At 35.8% G+C, this 20,734-nt stretch overlaps 1 protein-coding gene across 1 annotated transcript; it reads right to left on the bottom strand.

The window, feature by feature from the left end:
• Positions 1 to 39: 39 nt before the first annotated feature.
• Positions 40 to 15,474, bottom strand: LOC137400295 (cyclin-dependent kinase-like 1). The gene is made up of 9 exons (XM_068086624.1): positions 15,097 to 15,474; positions 13,098 to 13,219; positions 11,247 to 11,319; positions 7,798 to 7,888; positions 4,719 to 4,919; positions 2,301 to 2,440; positions 1,265 to 1,411; positions 991 to 1,080; positions 40 to 799 (listed from the first exon to the last, which is right to left on the bottom strand). The coding sequence occupies exons 1-9, from the start codon at positions 15,271 to 15,273 to the stop codon at positions 770 to 772; spliced, it is 1,071 nt and encodes a 356-aa protein (XP_067942725.1). The 5' UTR covers positions 15,274 to 15,474; the 3' UTR covers positions 40 to 769.
• Positions 15,475 to 20,734: the final 5,260 nt, after the last annotated feature.

Below are 20,734 nucleotides of genomic sequence, written 5' to 3' on the forward strand. Positions count from 1 at the left end.
AAAACTATCGGCGGGTTTAACAAACACTCACGGCTCCAATTTCAGGTGTAATCAGTTGTTTATTTACTAAATAAAGAATATAGATTATCTGGTAATATATGTTATATGGCTAAGCTGAATAGGTAACAATTCGTCATGAGTAGACATAGTTGCATGCAACAAAATAACTAGTCAAACGCGAGTTCTCTGTTGTTTGAGGTATTAAAATGAGTACAACCGCCTGGCAAATATGGGAGAGTTTGCTCCCTGAAGCTAAAAATAGAAAGTAAGCTGTCTGTCACAGATAGTTATGTCAATAGTAGATGTAGTAACTAGAAAGGTCTGCAAACACTGGTCTTTCCTTAGTATCGAGATTTTATAAATAATGCTAATATGTGAGATACTACGACAGTGGCAAGGAACCAATAACCACTTCAATTAGCATAAATATAAATGTACAAATAAGTAGAAAGGTTGTATGCAGGTAGGTGATGGAACAGATACACCTGCGCCAACTGTCCTGTTCAAGCTGACCTCTTCTGACCCCACAAAAGGTGAGGCCGACTTTCACCTACCTTTACATACAAAACTATTTTGAAAAAATACAGTTGCATATTCTGGGCTACTCTAAGAGATGCTTGTTAGAGGCTGGCTAGCTGCCTTCTAGTTGATCGTCAGACTAGTAATTTAGGTTTAATTCTTGACTCATAATATCAGAGATGTAGAGTTGTTAGCTCCTGCGGGTTGAATGCACTTTCTTTGGACGGGTCCCAGTAGTAGTCTTATTGACTCAAATGGTTGGAAGGTGGTAGGATCCTACCTGTGAACAAACATTACATCTGAATAAACAGTATCAACCTGAGACCACTTTTTAGGAGTTGGACATATATAACTAGTGAGCTATTTTGCCTATGCAGAGATGAACTACTGCTCATTCTTTGTTAGGAGTTGTCTTCTTTCAATAGATATGTATGAACTTTAAAATGCATTAATATATCAGCTTTTGCTCACCTTATTCTTCTCTGGTTTGTACTGCTTAGTGGTTGATTGTGGAAATATGGGTGACTTGGATGGATGCGGATAAACCTTTGGCAAAGGACCCTGAAATCAATTGAGGAAATAAAGTAAATCGAATCACTCGATAAAAAAATTATCGTTATGTTAGCATGAAGACAAGTATCCTAGATAAGCCAGAAGAGTACATCTATATGAGATAATAAATCTAGAGGGTATTATTGTTGATTGGAGAGATGAATCATTGAAGATGTGTGGTAAGGAGACTTACAAACATATCTGTTACTCGGTTGTTGTTGGTGAAACTGTAACGTTTTCCAGGACGTTTTGTTTCTGAGTAGACTTCTCTCTCAAAGTAGGGGTGCTGCAGCAGCTCTGCACAAGTCAGCCTTTTGAATGGATCCATTTGGAAACAATCCTGCACAAACAGTGAGAGAATAGTGACCATGATTCAACTGCTTTTAAAATATCATTATTCTACAATTGTCAAACAATTATTTTCAGGTTTTAACGAAAACACATTTTTAGAATCAACTTAGTGTCATTCTTGTTAGAAAACTCTCAAAGGTCATAATTATGCTGTAAACACGCACAAGTTCTGCTTTAATGAAACACGTGACAAGTAAGTCAAGGAAAAATACAGTTTCCAAGGTGACAGTGAAACAGTTTGCTGTGTACTGCTTTTAATTATGTACTCAACTCCCCGATTTCAATAGCATGTCATTTTTCACTTTTATAAGAGTACGTGCTCCCATGGGCACTCTATCAAACTATCAAATGCTGACGACAGTACAGAGGGACGCAATTAGCTGCATTATTTATTATCCCTTTTCAGTGTAGATAGTTCTCACACTCCTTAGTGTGCGGGCTGATAGCAGACAGGCGGCAGCATCACTAGCTGTTGTGAGGTGTGAGGCAGTGTTTATTGATAACTGTCACAAGGCCATAAACTTAACATGAGAAGATCAATAAGCTCCTTGATCTTCTCAAATCTTTTTCAATTTTTGGAACTAAAAGATCTTCAACTAACCGAAAAACAAAAGTGCTACTCAACCATTTCCTTTCTACCAACACAAAAGTGTTTACGAGTACAGAAGTTGTTTCAAGACAAAGGTAACAAGTCAAAAGTACCAACTGTATTGGGTGCTCGAAAGTCTGGGCATTCTCAAGCTATAGTGAAAGTCTCATTCATTGTGTCAGCAATGGATTCAATTTTGGTTCAAAGTTTCTAATTCAGCACTGAACTGCTTGTGAATTTCAGTATCTATGTATATAACAACGCTTATAGAAATGTTAATGTATCATACATGTAAAAAGGATAAGGCCTTCGGGCTGCCATTTGGAACACGTTCTTCCAGCGTCTCCACTCGATCAGGTGTTGGTATGTTCATTCCCTTGAAGTAGGAATTAGTGCTGAAGACTTGCATGTGTCTGGGGAGAAGCTCACCTACAATAAGACAAGGAAAGTCAAGATTCCCAAAGTTGGTTCAAGAGTGTGGCTGCTGGGCACCTGCTGAGTACATTACGACTGGACACCTGCACAGGATGCCACTTCAGGGAGCTTTATATTACAGTCACAATGTGCATTAACCATGATTCGGTTATAACTTATCTGCTCAAACTAGAGCCACAGGTGAGCAGATGCAAAGATACAATGATAAACAATAATGCAATAAAAATACAATGATAAACAATAATGCAATAAAGATACAATGATAAACAATAATGCAATAAAGACGCATTGATAAACAGTAATGCAATAAAGATACAATGACAAACAATAATGCAATAAAGATACAATGATAAACAATAATGCAATAAAGATACAATGATAGACAATAATGCAATAAAGATACAATGATAAACAATAATACAATAAAGATATAATGATAAACAATAATGCAATAAAGGTACAATGATAAACAATAACGCAATAAAGATACAATGATAAACAACAATGCAATAAAGATACAATGATAAACAATAATGCAATAAAGATACAATGATAAACAATAATGCAATAAAGGTACAATGATAAACAATAACGCAATAAAGATACAATGATAAACAATAATGCAATAAAAATACAATGGTAAACAATAATGCAATAAAGATACAATGATAAACAATAATGCAATAAAGGTACAATGATAAACAATAACGAAATAAAGATACAATGATAAACAATAATGCAATAAAAATACAATGATAAACAATAATGCAATAAAGATACAATGATAAACAATAATGCAATAAAGATAAAATTATAAACAATAACGCAATAAAGATACAATGATAAACAATAAAGACACAATGATAAACAATAATGCAATAAAGATACAATAATAAACAATAATGCAATAAAGATATAATGATAAACAATAATGCAATAAAGATACAATGATAAACAATAATGCAATAAAGATATAATGATAAACAATAATGCAATAAAGATACAATGATAAACAATAATGCAATAAAGGTACAATGATAAACAATAATGCAATAAAGATACAATGATAAACAATAATGCAATAAAAATACAATGATAAACAATAATGCAATAAAGGTACAATGATAAACAATAACGCAATAAAGATACAATGATAAACAATAATGCAATAAAGATACAATGATAAACAATAACGAAATAAAGATATAATGATAAACAATAATGCAATAAAGGTACAATGATAAACAATAATGCAATAAAGGTACAATGATAAACAATAATGCAATAAAGATACAATGATAAACAATAATGCAATAAAGATACAATGATAAACAATAATGCAATAAAAATACAATGATAAACAATAATGCAATAAAGGTACAATGATAAACAATAACGCAATAAAGATACAATGATAAACAATAATGCAATAAAGATACAATGATAAACAATAACGAAATAAAGATATAATGATAAACAATAATGCAATAAAGATACAATGATAAACAATAATGCAATAAAGGTACAATGATAAACAATAACGCAATAAAGATACAATGATAAACAATAATGCAATAAAAATACAATGATAAACAATAATGCAATAAAGGTACAATGATAAACAATAACGCAATAAAGATACAATGATAAACAATAATGCAATAAAGATATAATGATAAACAACAGACAAAATTGACACATTTTCTGCACAGGGAACCCAAGTCTGACTTTTTAAATTTTCAAGCTAACTTTTTGAAAGACATTTGTTTCAATTAAATTGACCACAAATTTGTTGTTCAGGAAAGAAAAACAAGGAAATAAGTAACTGTCAATAAAACAGGAATTAATTAAATTATTTTTGTTGAAGTCTTTACATTTTTTCCTTTCAACTTATTGAAAAAACTTTAAACTCTCTTAAACAAAACAAAAATGTAAAGACTCTTGTGTTACCCAGTAAGAAATGTTTTTTTTTTAATGAAGAGTTATCTTCCCAAAGATGCTCAAAAACCAGGTAAAAGTCAAAAGTTGTTAGAGTCCTACTCTAGTAGCTTGTTTCAACACAAAAATCTATATTTGCTGTTAGAGAATAAACAACAAGACTGTAAATGCTGTATCCTTGTGAACAGATGCGCAGCAAGAAACACATTTATATAAAGCAGTGTAGCTGAAAACTGAAATTTGGAAAGATTTGTGTCTACTGTTCACAATGGTTTAAGATTTTTTGCAAGAGGTGAAATATTCTTTGTTATTGCATGAAAAACAGTAAACATACCAAGGGTTTTGCGGATCAAATAGAGCTGATCGACATCTGATCGGCCCGGCCAGAGAGCTTGTCCTGTGATCAACTCTGCAAACACGCAGCCAATAGCCCAGATATCCACTGGCGGGCCGTACTGTGTGTCCCCCACTAACAGCTCTGGACTTCTGTACCAACGAGTTGCTACATAGTCTGTGTACTCATCACCTGGTCCAGCTGAAGAAGACAACCAATATTATAATAGGAGTCAGCGATGTATACAGAGTCAGCGATGTATACAGAGTCAGCGATGTATACAGAGTCAGCGATGTATACAGAGTCAGCGATGTATACAGAGTCAGCGATGTATACAGAGTCAGCGATGTATACAGAGTCAGCGATGTATACAGAGTCAGCGATGTATACAGAGTCAGCGATGTAAACAGAGTCAGCGATGTATACAGAGTCAGCGATGTATACAGAGTCAGCGATGTATACAGAGTCAGCGATGTATACAGAGTCAGCGATGTATACAGAGTCAGCGATGTAAACAGAGTCAGCGATGTATACAGAGTCAGCGATGTATACAGAGTCAGCGATGTATACAGAGTCAGCGATGTATACAGAGTCAGCGATGTATACAGAGTCAGCGATGTATACAGAGTCAGCGATGTATACAGAGTCAGCAATATATGCAGAGTCAGCAATGTATACAGAGTCAGCAATATATACAGAGTCAGCAATATATACAGAGTCAGCGATGTATATAGAAACAGCTAGTTATACAGAGTCAGCAACTTATACAGAACTGACAAGGTATACATTGTATGTGGCAATGTTACAGAGTTAATAGGACAGAAAAATGAAAAGCTTTTTAAAAAACAGTGTTTTTAAAGATTTCCTTAGAGTTGTTAGACCTTGCTGGTTTTTTAAGCATGGCAAGGAATTTTACATTTCCGATTAAATGTGTTATTGCTCACTTACATGAGCCTCAAAATAATCACATCGCCTGGTGTCACTAGTTCTTGTAAGGCAGCACACATAGCTAGAAGCGTCTAGCAGGCACTAATAGCAACTGAGTCCATTACAAATTGTACAATGTTGTAAGATGTATTTGTGTTTGTGAAATACTGTTTTAAAAAACTGATTTGAAAGAATAATTCACAAAATATCCGGAGAAGAGGATTAGCTGTTGCTCATAGTAACTGGGATAAACTCAACTTTCCTAGAAATCTCATTTAGCTAAAATCGACGAAACATAATATATGTGATAAACTGTAATATATTGAAGCAAATTTAGTAAATTGAATTTAAAGCAAGTTAGATTACATTACTGTGCAGTCTAGTTGTTGTCCTCATTATATCAAAACTTCAATTATCATTAAATTTTATTTTCAATATAAAAATTTTTTAAATTCATTAACTGTTGTTTTTAGTTTAGGAAAAATGTATTGAAAAGTAATTTCAACCCTTAATGATGAGTTTGGACAATCATGTAAACTGTTTTCTGGTTCCATAGATAGGATTATGGTTGCGTTTGTAGACCAACTTACAACCACAGTTTTCTACCTGCACTCTACCTGCACTCTGTCCTTTATAATTTTTTTTAATGTAAGACACTGGAGAAGCTATCTTCATATTTATTAGCAAATGTTACTTATACAAATTTTCAGCAGAGACAAACTTAACATATATAAAATATGCCGATTGTTCTTTAGTGAAATGTCGAGACCTCAAATATGTTGTCGGTTTTTGAGCATAATAGGTAAGATTGTTTACGCGTCACCAAAAACGTTGTTGAGATCGCAAAAGAAGGATTTATGGTGACAGGCAGCAACCCCTCGGTACCAACGATGGTGGTAGCCATAGTGATACGTCACACATAGGAAGCTGAAACAGCTACTAGCCACAAATTGTCGATTTGCTACCAATCAATACTCTAAGAGTAAACGTGCCAAACTATTTTTAGTTGGCAACTTCCAGCTTTTCACGGTCAGGCTTCAGACACTTGACATTACCTCTTCGCATCAGAGAGCTATTGTTTGTTTTCTTGTTGTCAGTAGCAACAAATAGATTAGATTCACAAATGGGTGTAACGGTGTAATTGTTGCTCGGGTGTACGCAAACAAATGAGCTATTTATGGGCAACTAGAAATGTAGCTGTGAAGGGTGGTTAAGATAAGGTCAGTTATTAACTGAAGAACCTCTGCAGCTGCTGTCATTAGCACCACGCAGCAGCGCGGCATCAGCCAGCTAAATGGGAAAACTTGCACCTGCCAATCACGGATTAGCATAATGGAAGAAAAATTAAATTCTAGCGATAGATGGATACTGAAGGAAAATAGAGTTTGGTATAAGGGCTTTCGCGTGATATTGCAATTGTTCGTTCACTGAGACTCATCAATCCTCAATAGACCCTTCATGACAAATCGGCATGCCACTGCTGCCATTGCCGCTGCTGCCACTGCTACTGCTGCCGTAGCTGTCAGAACAGCAGTTTAATAATCTTACCTCAACTTACACCAATTTTGGTGACTCCCTCGCAAGTTTTGAGTAGCTAATAACAAAATTGCCTCAACAACAGAAGTACTAGAACATTTTCAATTATACTATACAAGTATCAATCTCATATTTTTGCAGTTCAATAAGTTCAATACCAGGCATATTATGTTTTTAAACCAGCAAAATAATTGAATTTAAAGTCTTTAAAATGTAGGAAATTGTGGGGAAATCTGAAGGATTGCAGAAACAGTTCTACAGAAACCACAATAGCATGACACCAAAAAATCATTCTCTGCAGCTCTTATCACAGGTAACTAGTCACAGATCTGAAGTACTTTTTTTATAAAATTGTGAGTTCTCAGATCAGCTTGTGTCCCCTGTCTAACTGTGAAATGACTATAATTTAAATTCTGTAGACAATCGGTCCTGCAGGATGGCAAGCTAACAATATAGCGAGCTGCTTTATTGCCTAAGAATGATTGAATATACACAGCAAATCTGAGGCTGCTTTATTGCCTAAAAATGGTTGAATATACACAGCAAATCTGAGGCTATCCAAGGACTTACTCAGTGAAGTAGCTTCTAAGGAATAAACCAAAGGCTAAAAACTCACTAAGCAATCGAGCAAACCCAAAGTCGCAGAGCTTGACAGTGCCTCCTTTTGTTATAAGGATGTTTTCAGGTTTCACGTCTCTATGGATACACTGTAACAAATTATACATAATGGAATATTAATAACAATTACTTGTATAAATGCTGTAACAGTGTAAAAACATTAAATTGGCAGCAAATGCTGAGTTGGCCTGAATATACCAGTGCAAGGAGTAATACTGAGTGATTATATTTGTTTTACCGAGACAACCTTAGTTCAACATAGACAACCTTAATTCGACATAGACAACCTTAGTTCGACATAGACAACCTTAGTTCGACATAGACAACCTTAGTTCGACATAGACAACCTTAGTTCGACACAGACAACCTTAGTTCGACATAGACAACCTTAATTCGACATAGACAACCTTAGTTCGACATAGACAACCTTAGTTCGACATAGACAACCTTAGATTGACATAGACAACCTTAATTCGACATAGACAACCTTAGTTCGACATAGACAACCTTAGTTCGACACAGACAACCTTAATTCGACATAGACAACCTTAGTTCGACATAGACAACCTTAGTTCAACATAGACAACCTTAGTTCGACATAGACAACCTTAATTCGACATAGACAACCTTAGTTCGACATAGACAACCTTAGTTCGACATAGACAACCTTAGTTCGACATAGACAACCTTAGTTCGACACAGACAACCTTAGTTCGACATAGACAACCTTAGTTCAACATAGACAACCTTAATTCGACATAGACAACCTTAGTTCGACATAGACAACCTTAGTTCGACATAGACAACCTTAGTTCAACATAGACAACCATAGTTCGACATAGACAACCTTAATTTGACATAGACAACCTTAGTTCGACATAGACAACCTTAGTTCGACATAGACAACCTTAGTTCGACACAGACAACCTTAGTTCAACATAGACAACCTTAATTCGACATAGACAACCTTAGTTCGACATAGACAACCTTAGTTCAACATAGACAACCATAGTTCGACATAGACAACCTTAGTTCAGCATAGGCAACCAAGCGCCAATTTGTTGTCTATTGTTGATCATTAGGCATTAGAAGCTCATTGAGTTGTAAAATACGCATAATTTTTGTTATTGAATTATATAATTATCTATTAAAAAAATATGCTGTCAGTAAAGTTTATTTTGCCTGTCTCTTTCATGATTTCTTAAACGCTCAGTACAGGGGGTTTATTTTTGGTGCTTCAGGTGATACCAGTAAGATAAAGGTAAAAAGTGAAACAAGTTCTTTATGATTGATCATATGAAATCTCTACAAAGTTCTCCATAATGATACCGTTTCTGGTTGATCCTATTGTTTTACATGCGCAAGTCCATATTGTTGTCTATATAACATGCGTAAGTGTCTCTTAGACTGTATATATAACATGGGTAAGTGTCTCTTTGACTATATACATAACATGGGTAAATGTCTCTTTGACTGTATGTATAACATGGGTGTCTCTTTGACTGTATATATAACATGTGTAAGTGTCTCTTTGACTGTATATATAACAAGTGTAAAGGTCTCTTTGACTGTATATATAACATGTGTAAGTGTCACTATTACTGGATATATAACACGTGTAAGTGTCCGTATTGGATATGTAACAAAGGTAAGTGTCAATAATGCTGAATATATAACATAGGTAAGTGTTTTTATGGCTGGATATATAACATGTGCAAGGGTCTCTACGGCTGGATATTAAAAATGTTTATGTCTCTGATTGGCTGGTTGCACTGAAACTTTGTTTCAAATTTCAAACTTTGCAAACAATTGTTTCAAGGTAAACTGCAAAGTTTTGTTGCGGCTTCCCATTAGTTTACTCATTACCACTTCTTATTGGTTAATCCATTTGATAATTCTTATTGATTAATTCATTTGATGATATTTCAGAGATTTTAATTGGTTAAACTGTTTTATAAGTGAATGATTCACTCTGTTGTGTGCTGAAAAGAAATTTCTTTCTATGGTCTTTTAAGATGCATCTAGCTTCAGAGTGTACAGTATGGTGGCCTATACTTACACATGTAGCCTGAAAATGTATGAAATAAAGGTCTGTGCTTGCAAATTTAGCCTGAGAGTGAACGAAGTGAACGTGAGTGTTTGCACATTTAGCCTGAGAGTGTACAGATTCGAAGTGAGTGTTTGGCCATTTAGCCTGCGAGTCAAAGAAATGTAGCTCTGTATTTGCAGGTATAAAGAAGCACATAAATAGTCAAACTGATTTATAGAGCACTCTTGGCATGCAATCATCTGTCAATTCCAAAGACTGTCTCAATACATTCCATGCTGTTCTACGATGCAGAGAGCAATGACATTCTAACATGACAGAGAGCAATTTCGTATAATTAAATCTGAAAGGAAATCTTATTACTCGACCTCCAAGGGATCTCAGCTCCTAATTAATTAGCTAAAGTAGACAGGTAGAGCAGAAAGACTAAAATAGACAAGTAGAGCAAAGTGACTAGGGTAGACCGATAGAACAGAATGACTAGAGTGAGCAGGTAGAGCAAAGTGACTAGGGCAGACCAATAGAACAGAGTGACTAGAGTGAGCAGGTAGAGTGAAGTGACTAGAATAGACAAGTAGAGCAAAGTGACTAGGGCAGACCGATAGAACAGAGTGACTAGAGTGAGCAGGTAGAGCGAAGTGACTAGAATAGACAAGTAGAAAAACAAAATTAGGCAACTTACTGATTAAAGTAGACTAATAGAGAAGAACAACTACAACAAACAGATAGATAAGAGTGAGCAGAGTTGACAGGTAGTGAATTTTGACTAGAGTAGACAGGTAGAACAGAGTGACGAGAATAAAAAGGTAGTATAAGATCACTAGAGCAGACAAGTAGTATAAGGTGACTATAGTAGACAGTAGAGGAGAGCGTCTAGAGCAGACAGATAGTATAAGATGACTAGAGGTGACAGGTAGAACGGGGTGATAAGAGTTGACAGATAGTATAAGGTGACTAAAGTAGACAGGTAGTATAAGGTTTACAGCTGACAGGTACAGCAGAGTAGATAAAGGTGACAAGGAGAGCCAGTGACTAGAGTTGACAGGTAGAGAAATATGACTAAGGTTGACTGGTAGAACAGAATGACAAGAGTAGACAGGTAGCATAAGGTGATTAGAGTTGACAAGTAGATCTGGGTGATTAGAGTTGACAGGTATAGAGATATGACTAGACTAGACAGGTAGAGAAGTGTGACTAGAGTAGACAGGTAGTACCAGTGACAAAACAGGTGAAAACAAGTGGTCAGAACAGAGAGAGACTGGGGCTAGTCAGAATGAAGGTTAGGTTTAAAAGTGGAAGTATGTGTAAGTGGACTCACTGCCCTACATGTAAGTATAGCTCTACAGGCCGACCACCAGCTATTAGTTTTTACATGATAAAAATGCACTACCCGTACTTACATTGTGTTGATGACAAAAGTTGACAGCTTTGAGTGTTTGTAGGAGGATGATATTAGTCAGATGTTCTGGTACTCTAAAATAAAAATGATTACATATTTTAACTACTTTTGCACAAGAATCTCAAAAACTTTTGTTCAGCTGATGTTAGTCGCATTTTTGATGATACAGATTGTGGACAAGATAAAAAATCAATAAATCATTAAAACTGCCAAACATTGTTTATTTGCTCAAAATACAGTAAGTAGAAACTATTGTTGCGCGAAGATTATATCTAATAGCCATATTTGTGCATATAAATAACTCGAACAATGCTTTGGCAGCAATTCTTCTCAGCCATAATGAAACAATTTTGACCAACAATAGAGCGATTTAGACTAATAATGCGACAGCGTGCTTCAACAATGGCTTCATTAAGAGTATACAGAGAAATTTGGCACCAAGGTCAATGGTATCTGTAGTCGAACAGTTCTCTTGTTTACCAATACAAATAAAGTAAAGAATTATCAATTGAAGTCTGTGACTGGTTGCTGCCGCTGCTTGTAACTAACATAGTTGAGGCGCTGTTTATCCATACACATGAAGGGCAGTGTTATCAAACAAAGGATTAGAACTATAGTAATAGAATATAAAAGGAAAGCAAACAGACTTTCTGATTGCATACGGCTAAAACACAATTAACAAAATAGCAATAATTCCTCTCGGCTCGAGCTTGTGTGTATCTTCTTTGCAAGGTTTGGCAAATATTGTAAAACTGATCACTGATAGAACAAAACATCCCCTTTTCTGAGCAAATACAACCTCTCATCTTCCATTAGCCAAAATATCATGAAATAATCAATAATTGATGCGAATTAAGGGTTACATTACGCACGAGGCAGGCTGACAAACAGTCCCTGTTGACATTGCAGTGAATTCTCAGGCTTCCTATGGCATAATTAAATCAATTAGCAAAACAGAGGCTAATGCTCGTGACGCATTCTATGAGTCTTGTTTGTCTTGTCTCCTTTCAACCTCTTTTCTCTCCCTAATATTCTCGCAGGTCTCAGATGTATCCAAATAAAGTTAAACACTCTACCTAATCCAACCGACTCACTTTCTTTGGCCTCAGCGTTGGTTTTAATCGTATTGCAAAATATTCAATCATTCATCAATGATTGGCTGAGGAGAGCTCGCTTTGCCTTGAACCATCAAATCTGAAACAGGCGCTTGCTTGAAATTGACCTTAACCCCCACCTATAGTCACCAAAAATGAATATCAAGAGATCAAGTGTAGGAATTTCAATACAATACAAACTCTGTCAGCCTACTATGCGTATCCAACCCTTATTAGAAATCCATAAAGTTAACTTAAGTAGATCTAAAGGTGAGTATTGGTATAACAAACTACTTCTGTATTTCTCATGACACATGTATTTGTCTTACAATGTGAACGATAAATGATGGAACGCCGTGACCCCTTTTGTACAATGAGTCTTCCTTCTAACGCTTTGCTGACTACGGACTTTACAAATGTCAATTAGTTGAAGCTTTCAGAGCTACCAAGGACATTCGTTTGAGCATAGCGAGTACTCATATGCACCCAAATAGACATTTTCCTGGCGATTGTTTTCATCTGAGGCCATGAATAGGATCGCTTGTCAAGTTGATGTTTATTGTGGAAGAGCTTACGCCATTGTCTACGCATTACCACAGGCAGAGGCTAGCTATTATGTTTGTGAAGTTGTTGCTCATGGCAAGTGACAACTAACGAGGTGAACGGGTGAACTTCATCTTACCATTGCATGATGCAAGGCAAGCGCTGACTCGTTTGTGTCAGCCACCATGAAGTGTCATCAGCTATCAATGACTTACCCACTCGGGTGGTTGTCTAGTTCATTTAGCACCGTGTGGTCAATGTATTCGAAAACTAGATGCAGTCTTTTCTTCCTTTTAAAGACCTCTATAAGATTCACTAGGTTTGGGTGTTTGAGTTGCTGCAAAGAGAAGAAATAAACATATGGAGGAAGAAGCAGGCAGCACAGGGATTGCATGTCGATAAAGCCTCAAACTGAATACACAGCCAAGATAGACAAGCAACACGCTTCTTTATGACAAGTCTTACAAAATACAAGTCACAAGTATTCAGGAGATATCTGTTCTTGGCAGCGCATAGTCTATTAACAAAGTGGGGCTATTAAGCATAACTTTTGCTATATAAGCGGGTGCTCTCTGCGTTCACACACAGAGAGCACCCGCTTATAGAGGTCAGCATTTTTCATATAATGAAGATTCTTTCAGGTTACTCTATTTGTTCTTCGATAGAGACTCTTAACAGGAAGGTAGCATTCTCTATCAAAGTCTAGCTTGGTAAAGTTAAACATTGGTCAATGGTTAAAAGAAGGCTTTGCTTAGAGTACAGAATATTTTTTACACAGCGAGCAGTCTTTAAATATTAGTACTACGGAGAAAGCATTTGCCATCTACAAATGTACATGTATATATCATCAAAGTTATAGTGAACAATGAACAGGATGCCTCGTAAGCAACGCTGACGGCAGCAGGAATGATCACATACTGTTACCGTGAGAAGCCAAGGCATTATTCACAATAAGTTTATTTTTAATTATAAATTTCAATAAATGTTCACCCCGACTCCCAGAGGTGTTCATCAAGAAACTTATCCAAGTTCAGCTAGCGTGATCGCTACCTCTCTCTTTGACAGGGGCTTTATGATCCAATCATGTGAATTGAAATTATGTTGAACGAATGCTCAACTCTAAAATTTTCTCAGCCAAATAAATAGAATCAATGATAGTTCTGTAAGAACCGTGTCAGGCTGTTTGGATTTCAAAAAAGGCGAGCAACTGATACCATTCATTCTACTTAATATTCTTAGACAACTCAACACTCTGAAAGAAACAGTCATTAGAATTACCGGTTTGTGTTTCTAAAGGCAATTTGTGCATGATAGCGCAACAGATCAAGTTTATGGGCTGATTATAACATCTAATTGTTAAATGGAAGAGTATATGATAACTATGATGAATAACAAGGAAAACTAATTGATAGCTACAGTGATTAACCAAAAAACTAACTGTTAACTATAGCGATTAACAAGAAAAACTAACTGTTAACTAAAGCAACTAGCAAACATGCAGAATAAATTTTAACAATGTTGTACTAGCTAGTTGTTTTTGAAAGGTTCTAGGTAACAGAGTTATAAGACTTGGTTTAGGTTTGTTCCAGGTGACTGACCAACATTAATCAACTGTGTATGAACAAAAATCAAATCATCAGAAAAATTGTTATTTTTGTTTGTTTAAACTTGATGATAAATATCTACAGTACGTACTGTACGTAGATTGCCAACAAGCTTCATGGAGAGATGATAGAACAGTCTAACACAATGTTTTTCATCTGTCATTTGGCTCTACCCAACATGATCTATTCATTTGTCATAACAAAATCATAGTTAAATATTCTCCAGTCTTTCACTTGAGTTAGCAATACGAAGCGAAAGGAAAAGGTAAATGTAATTCTATTACTTAACTTCAACTATTAGATTTCTTGCTCTTTACAGGAAGTGACTTACCTTCAACATGTATGTGAATCTTTTTTATTGTAAGAAGTGAAAAAAGGTAGATGTCCTTCAGTGACTTACCTTTTACATATAGATCACTATCATTGCAAAAAGAGAGAGAGAAGAGAAAAGTAGATGTCATCCAATGACTTACCTTTCACATACAGATCACTCTCATTGCAAAAAGTGTAAGAAAAGGTAAATATTATTTAACAACTTACCTTTCTCATACAGACCACTCTCATTGTAATAAGAAAAAAGAGAAAAGGTAGATACCATTTAATGACTTACCTTCAACATTCGAATCTCTCTCATGGCAATCTTCTTGATTAATGGGTCCTCTTCACTCTCCACGAACTTCTTTATGGCCACCATTTGTCCTGTATCCCTGTTTCTGCACTTAAATACGACCCCATACGAACCCTCTCCTATTTTCATCACTTTGTCATATTTCTCCATTCTCCTCATCAGCAGTTTGCAGTTGTTCTCAGTTACTCAGCTACAGTTCTCTCATTACCACACGCTTGCAAAACTAACTGTATGTTTTAATATTTTCAAATCTCAATCAACCGCAGTATAAACTTAATAAGAATGGTGACAGACAAGCAACAGTATCACTTGGCAGCCGTTGAGCTCACTAAGTCGCTAGCTGGTTGACAGCCGCTGATAAGAGCTCATAGCACGCGCTCGAGAATCGCAATGTATAATGCATGCTTTGACAACCAGTGCCTCAATGGCACCTACAGCTTCGATCTATCTCTATGCAAACACGCTTTACTCTCCCCGTAACGGGCTGATTGCGACAGAGACTAATAAAGAAAGAGAACAAAGGCTGAATACTACGGGCCAACGAGTAAACATTGGTGAGAGCAAGGATGAAAGAGACCAATTCACGAAATATTCCTTGCTCGACCTCAAGACAATTGAGTTATCAAACAAAAGCATTGGAATTCTTTTAAGAAGAAAAACTAAAACGTTAATCTTACAAATACACCTGCTGATCGACCAGCTGGAGATAATAATAATATAGTGGGCAGAGAGACAAAAGTAAATATATTACATCTGTCACCAAGTTTTGGAGAGGAGTTTGCCAATATCGATTGTATCTGCTGCCAGCATCAGTTCATTAGTTTAGCTGCATAGGTTGAGTTAAGAGCAAGAATTGTAAGCCGCTGACAAGAGTCCTGTACTGGCAGTGATATTTACACAGCGCTGTCGAATGTTGACCATAGATATTAATAATGGAGTGACGAAAACAGCAATTTCAAATAATCAGCCAGCTCAAAGATTGTAATCAAAATATTAAATCAAAAAATACACAAGAAAGACGAAGGCAATGAACTAAATGAGATGGATACATGAGTTGAAGGTAACGGCTAGGTGAGCAGTCCAGCTCTCTAGAAAATATCTTCTCACTTTTAAACACAAGAAGTTTATATTATTTTTAGCGGCAGCCATGATGTCTAGAGCTGCGGCAGCCATGATGAAACGGTCAAGAGCTCCTGACCTGAGAACAACAGATCGAAGTTCAATTCTGAGAAAGGCCAATTGTGGTGACATCACAAATTGCTCTACCAAACTAACAGTAGACTAGTCTACCATCTGGCAATAATCGAGTTTAATCCAATAAATGGAGTTTAGTGTAAAATACGCAGGAAGTGTGTTAGGCAATATTTATTGGCAAAACAAATTAATGACCAAAAATCAACCTTTATGAGCTGTGAGAGCATCTGTTGAAGTTAAGCAGTTTATAAAATAAACAATAAAATATAAATAATAATAGAATGAATGCTTCATAAAAAATTGAGGGCTTTTCAAATTTACCCTAAATAACTTATAGCAGCATCTGGTTAAGTGAAATGCAACACATAATTATCAAAAAACTGCAAAGAAGTCTGATACCTGAATTTATGGTTACTTTAACCCAAGTTTCAATACATCGACGATATCAAAATTACAAAATTGACACTTAGCTGCCTTGGGAGAACTAGATAAAAACTTAAAAAACAGAGGAATCATTCGTTATTTGGAAAGCAGTACAGCAGCTCGTGACCTATAACCTATTCCTTTAACTTTTTCTGCACTCATCTAAGTCGTCTTGTAGCAGTATGACCTGTGAGAGGAAGAATCATTTTGAAAAAATCCATAAGAGAATCACTGCCATGAAAAATGATATATAACCTTTTACTGTATTGTAGGTTCGCCTCACACTACAGATAGCCTACAGATAGACAGCCTGCAGATAGTCTACAGATAAACAGCCTGCAGATAGTCTACAGATAGACAGCCTGCAGATAGTCTACAGATAAACAGCTTGCAGATAGTCTACAGATAGGCAGCCTGCAGATTGTCTACAGATAGACAGCCTGCTGATAGTCTACAGATAGACAGCCTGCTGTTAGTCTACGCAAACTCTTTTTAGAGGAAAGTCTAGTTGTTATGGTTACTTGAAAACCTTCTCATACATTATACTAGCTTCTAAAAATAAAAGTCCCCGTTCCCCGTAGCGCCGCTCTTAGTGTCACATCTTCGACACAATGGCAAAATCATAGACCTATTAACTATACTTATAGTTAATAGATCTATGGGCAAAATAGATTCCCTTCAAGTTTACAATTTTTGAAAAGTTTTTCTTGGCTTACTATTTTCCAATAATGTTTCGAGAAAGGTTGATGTGAGAGATTGTGGTGCAACATCATGAACATTATTACAGCCACCTGCTGGTAGGTGTCAGTAATAAAATGGATACGCATTCCAGCTAATAGCAAAAGCTGATAAAACGGCTTTAAGGCTGACAAGCTGTGTTAACAAGCTGTCACATATTTTCCAGCAAACACTTGACATCGGAGTCGTGTCACCATATTTGCGCTGCTCTCACAACATCCCCTTGTTGAATAGATCCTCTTATATAGTCTTGTTGTTGAATAGGAGACAGCCTCCTCACCTTTTCCTCTTCGATGCACTCTATTTATTTAGCATACTTGTCAATAACCGATAGCTCTTGTCTATTGACTTCCATAATTCATAAGCGGGTAGTCTTCATTGAGAGCCACTCCATCAGCCTCTCACGGACCAACATGATACAACATAATACTTACACTTATACATAATACTTACGCTAGCCGAATGCCCGGCACCGCATAATACGTAATAAAAAAGTTTTGGTACAGAAAGTTTACTTTTAATCAACATATACGACATCAACATTTACCATTGTAACTTTTAAATGAAATTGTATGTTCATTTCTGTGTACTGTGCTATTTCTGTTTAATGTATTTATTTCTGTATAATTCATGCCGTACCGGCTGCGGTGTTTACTAAAGGTCTACATGTATACTGGCTGCAGTAGTCTTGTCGGCTATATGAGTTTAGGCATTTTTCTTCTGGTATGGCTTCAGGGAGTTTTTTCTGCTATGGCTTTGCGCATAACGCTAGCTAAAATGTTTAACATGAGGCCATAAAGATTTGACGTGTATTCCAAGTATATGCCCAATTTATTCTATGGTATAGAATTCTATGGTATTCTATGATAAATGGATATCCGCAGAGCTGGAGGTTGTGAGTTCAAATCCAGTTTGCAACGGAATTCTCATTCTTAAAACTTTACCAGTATAGCTGGGCGGACGGATGTACAAACAGATGTACCAACGGACAAATTTGAGATTTATACATAGATGGAAACTTGCTTTAGAATACTGATGATTGATGTAATACATCAGAATTACAAACATGTATGTAATACATAACACAGTCACACATATGTCTGTACTACAGTAGGTTTCAATATGTCTAGTGAAAGAGGCGTTATTATGTTAAGTCCACAATTATGGAAAGGCAGAAATAAATGCAAGAATCAGCTAATAATTACAGCCTCAAGATTATTTTAATTGGCTTGAACCGCTGGTTTAACCCGTTGTATCTGTTCTAAACAGGGAGCCAAGTGCTATTGAGTCCAAATATGTTTCCATTTAATATTTGAATTTAAAAGCCTTGAAAGCTGCCACAAACAGATAATGGGATATTTTTCAGTTTTATTAACAAATAAGTACGTACGATTTCTAATTCTCCAAATAACGACCAAAGTTTTTGTAGACATTTGGCCAGCTGTTTTTTTTATTTACTGAACCATGAACAATCTTGTACAAATACATGTACTAAAATATGTTTTCTGTTATAAAAACCCAACATTATAGTATTCAAAACATTTCCAGAATAATTTAAACTACATAACCAAGTCATCATCAAAACAATTAAAAATATTAACACTGTTTCGTATGTTTGTCAGCCTTAGTGCCTTAGCCTTTGCTCGTAAGACACCTTGTAAATTCACACATAGAATCTGAAAATCTACCTTTTAACTATTTTAAAAATACTGGCTCTTTAACAAACTTCCACTTTAGCAGAAAAAAGGTATTTTAAATGCTATAAATGTATGTCAAACCATTTATTTGATTTTAGTGATTATCTGTGGCCTTTTTTTTCATTTTATGATTCTTGTATTGCATAAATTGTAAAACATTTGTTTGAAATGAAACTATCACCAATAAAGTAATATCTATACGTACATATAATATATATACATACATATACATGTATATACTATATTTAGCAATAGAGCTCTGAATTATCAAACAAATTTTTTCTCCATTGTCCAACATCAAATACCTAACATTAAATATTTAATCCTTAAAAATCTTTGCTAAAAATTAACAAAAGCTAAGATATTAATGATTCCAAATTTGGAATAGAACAAATTTCGCATCCATTTGACTTGTTTTCACTAAAACGAACGTAAGTAGAAAACTATGACTGTGCAGCCTCACGAACAAATGCTAGGCTACAAATGCTTTTCCAAACAGACAGGAAAGACTGTATTACCTGTCAGGTATGCTATATAAATGTATAGCAGAGAGAGCTACAAACCAGAGACCAGGAACTACCACGTAACAGGATTGATGCATTTTGGATTACGCAATGTCTTCATGATCGCTTCAAAGAAAGTGCTGCACTTGCAACATAGTTAAAATGATCAAGTGGAACATTAGCGAACACCCTAGGAAAAACCCACGCTATTTATAAAAAAACATCGTTTAGAATGAGCCAAGTAGCAGAAAGCCTGGAGTACAGAGTACCAAGAAAAATCATGTACAATAATGAATCAAATTTTAACTTCTATGATATTGCTGACAGCGTCGTTATGTCGGGAGATTTGTTAAAGAAACTGTCTGATCACGTGTGCAGCCACCTGTTCAACACTTTCCTGCTTTGTGCTCTTGTGAGAGAAATATGAATACTTAAGTGTACATTAAAGTTGTAGAGAAGCTACAGAGGTTGACAAAAGATTTCTGTTTGAGTGCCGAATGCTTAATACTGCAAAACTACATAAGAGTGACTATTTTGCCCTAGTGACAACTTAGAAGAGCAAACCAAACCACTGGCGCATAAGGTGATTTCAGTAGAGGCTAGAGAGCTTGCTCAACAGCATGTCTACGAGTGCAAGAAAGCGAGTAGAGGATGAACAACCATACAAACCCCTATAGTCTTTTCCAAGGCTTCTAAATCTTTCTAGGAATTGTTCAAGTCTTTGAGACCAATTGAGAGAGTTTGAGCACTCTTGCTCTTGCTATAGCATAGACACAGACAGCATAGACACAAGAAACTAATACATTACAATGATCAGACTTGATGATCGACTTCATGTGGCTCTACATGCAGTTAGGATGGTTTTGGTTGCGACAGCTTTAAGATAATAAGAAGTCTTCTGAAAAGTTCAAAGTATATATTGCACTGTTTAGCTGACGCCGAGTAAAGATGTACACGTATGTCCATAAAACTATCAATGACGAAATTATGCGATGTTAATATTACTGGCTACCCCTGTATTCACTTTCACAACTTTTGAGAAAAATTAATGTTCGATCTTTATGC

This window comes from Watersipora subatra, chromosome 7 (genome assembly GCF_963576615.1).
Source record: "Watersipora subatra chromosome 7, tzWatSuba1.1, whole genome shotgun sequence".
NCBI classification, from domain to species: domain Eukaryota; kingdom Metazoa; phylum Bryozoa; class Gymnolaemata; order Cheilostomatida; family Watersiporidae; genus Watersipora; species Watersipora subatra.

Coding starts and splice junctions, on each gene's coding strand:
- LOC137400295 (XM_068086624.1), bottom strand. CDS start 15,273: ATGAGGAGAATGGAGAAATATGACAAAGTGATGAAAATAGGAGAGGGT. Junction 2,441..4,718: donor TTTGATCCGCAAAACCCTTG/GTATGTTTACTG, acceptor GTCTTATTGTAG/GTGAGCTTCTCCCCAGACAC. Junction 800..990: donor ACAAACCAGAGAAGAATAAG/GTGAGCAAAAGC, acceptor GTTTGTTCACAG/GTAGGATCCTACCACCTTCC.